Source organism: Hippocampus comes, unplaced genomic scaffold (genome assembly GCF_001891065.2).
Source record: "Hippocampus comes isolate QL1 unplaced genomic scaffold, H_comes_QL1_v1.1 scaffold299, whole genome shotgun sequence".
NCBI classification, from domain to species: Eukaryota; Metazoa; Chordata; class Actinopteri; order Syngnathiformes; family Syngnathidae; genus Hippocampus; species Hippocampus comes.
In genome coordinates, this window is record NW_017805694.1 from 831,790 (window position 1) to 833,907 (window position 2,118).

The 2,118-nt window shown below is 50.7% G+C and overlaps 1 protein-coding gene and 1 long non-coding RNA gene across 2 annotated transcripts; one reads left to right on the forward strand and one right to left on the reverse strand.

Moving 5' to 3' along the window:
* Positions 1–21: 21 nt before the first annotated feature.
* LOC109522943 (uncharacterized) lies at positions 22–563 on the reverse strand. The gene is made up of 3 exons (XR_002169666.1): positions 487–563; positions 269–422; positions 22–123 (listed from the first exon to the last, which is right to left on the reverse strand). It is a non-coding gene; the product is annotated as an uncharacterized LOC109522943 (long non-coding RNA).
* Positions 26–679, forward strand: LOC109522942 (solute carrier family 13 member 1-like). The gene is made up of 3 exons (XM_019881767.1): positions 26–126; positions 304–441; positions 517–679. The coding sequence occupies exons 1-3, from the start codon at positions 61–63 to the stop codon at positions 649–651; spliced, it is 339 nt and encodes a 112-aa protein (XP_019737326.1). The 5' UTR covers positions 26–60; the 3' UTR covers positions 652–679.
* The last annotated feature ends 1,439 nt before the right edge of the window (positions 680–2,118 follow it).

The window sequence follows — 2,118 nt, forward strand, 5'->3', positions numbered from 1 at the left end:
CCCCCCCGGGGCGATCCCCCCCCACTGGCCACTGTGGCTGTAGCTTGCATCATCGTCACCATGGTAACCGAGCTGGCCAGCAACGCCACCACCATCACCATCTTCCTGCCCATCCTCTCGCCTCTGGTGGGCACGCGCACAAACACGCCCATGCCGCCGTTTATTGGGAGAACTTGCCAGTTTCATGCCGTCAACACTAATCCCCCCGCCCTCCACATTGGGGGGTTTTCTGTTTAAAAAAAAATCCCTAATCCCACCATCGTTCCACCTTTTCATGTGTCTTCTCCTGTCCGCGCCGTGCAGGCCGAAGGCATTCGCGTCAACCCCTTGTCGGTATTGATCCCGGCCACGTTGTGCACGTCCTTCTCCTTCCTGCTGCCGGCGTCCAATCCTCCCAACGCCGTGGTTTTCGCCTACGGACACTTTAGCGTGGCAGACATGGTGAGCATGACCAACATTTTGTGGCATTTTTTTTTTTTTTTTTACCTTGACCTCCATGATGGCCCGTGCTTCCAGGTGAAGGCAGGACTGGGTGCCAACGTGATCGGCCTCCTCGTCGTCTTATTGGCCGTGAGCACCTGGGGCGTGCCTTTGTTCTCACTGGATACGTATCCCGATTGGGCGCCGCCGTTCAACGCCACCGTGCCGTGACAGGCGCAGCTCGCAATCACCTTCATCTATTTTGCCCTTTTGTTTGCTTATTTTTTTTCCCTCTTCGCTTTTGAGGCAATACCACTAGAACGGACACGAAGAGACAAGCGTTGGATAAATTGTACAGTGTAAGTGCAAGAACTGCAGTTCAGTGAACCCACCACAATATTGCAGTTCACTTTTCACAGTCCCATTGGATCACCGATTTTTTTTTTTTTTGCAAATATTCTTAGAGTTATTGTTTTGTTTTTTTTATACTGTTTGTACAATATTTTGTGTCATTCATTGCTCTTGCTCTACCTCAAAATATTATGTGTTTAAATTTGTTGTTTGAAAAGTGTTTCAAGACTTTCACCCTTTTTTTCTGAGAGTCATAAATGCTATAAAAACATGTATAGGGTGTATTTGAGTCAGGCATTTCTGAATGACGGATTTTAACTTACCACAAGGAGGTCTGGGAGGTAACCGTGTGATGGATAGGATTTGACGGTCGACAAGGCCTTGGGACTCATTCGAGAGCCGCTCTTGCACAAAATATTCAGCCTATTGATCAATGTCCCCAGGTGACAACAGTTCAATTTTGGTGTTTTGTATCACGGTCAAACGGACAGATAATCGGATGAACCAAAATTCCCATCAAGTAAACCAAAAACAAAAGCGAGGTAATTGTTTTGGGCAATAAAGAAAATAGCATTGCTGTTAGGAAACACGGAGAATACCGTTTTTTAAAATTTTTTTTTGAAGAAAAAAAATCCACGAAGACTGAAGTGCGCGGATGCCGAACTCTGGATACGTGGGGGGGAGGGGAGGTTCCCTGTGTACAGAAATGCAGTTCTGTGCATAGCTGCGGTATAACTGGCAGCTGATATGTCTGTGCACACCTGGCAAACACTAACGACGAGCGAAAGCTACAACGACCAAATGACAGTTATCGTCACCATAATTAACCATGACGTATAAAAATGTCGATGTGTTTTTTTTTTTTTGTCGCGCTGGAACTTGTGTTTGGAAGCGTGTGCGTTCCGGCATTCGAAGTGATCCCTCTTCGCGTGTCTCGTTGGATCTTTGGCTGCAGCCACAGGTTGCTCACCTGTGAGGCGGCGGGTGCGCGCATTCATTCCGACACTGCGCGCCCGCGCGGAAGGGACGGAACGGAGCCGAACCGAACCGAAGCGAAACGAAGCGTCCGCGACACGGAGCCAACCAGCCCGAATTCTAGCCGAAGCAAGCCACTTCCTCCTGGCCGCCTCGGACGAGCGCTCCGCTGACGCCACGTCAACTGAAGACAAGCAAAGTCTGCGAAGAACAAGCACTCGCTTCCCGCTGTGAGTTGACGACGCAGCGGCCATGCTGGAGCCGTCCTCGAGCGAAGACACCGGCGGAGAGTCCGACCCGGAAGTTGCCCGGGAGCCCACCGGGAGGGCAGACGGCTCCTCCGCGGTCAAGAGCCGAGCAGGCGGCAGCCGG

Coding starts and splice junctions, on each gene's coding strand:
- LOC109522942 (XM_019881767.1), top strand. CDS start 61: ATGGTAACCGAGCTGGCCAGCAACGCCACCACCATCACCATCTTCCTG. Junction 127..303: donor TGCCCATCCTCTCGCCTCTG/GTGGGCACGCGC, acceptor CGCGCCGTGCAG/GCCGAAGGCATTCGCGTCAA. Junction 442..516: donor ACTTTAGCGTGGCAGACATG/GTGAGCATGACC, acceptor CCGTGCTTCCAG/GTGAAGGCAGGACTGGGTGC.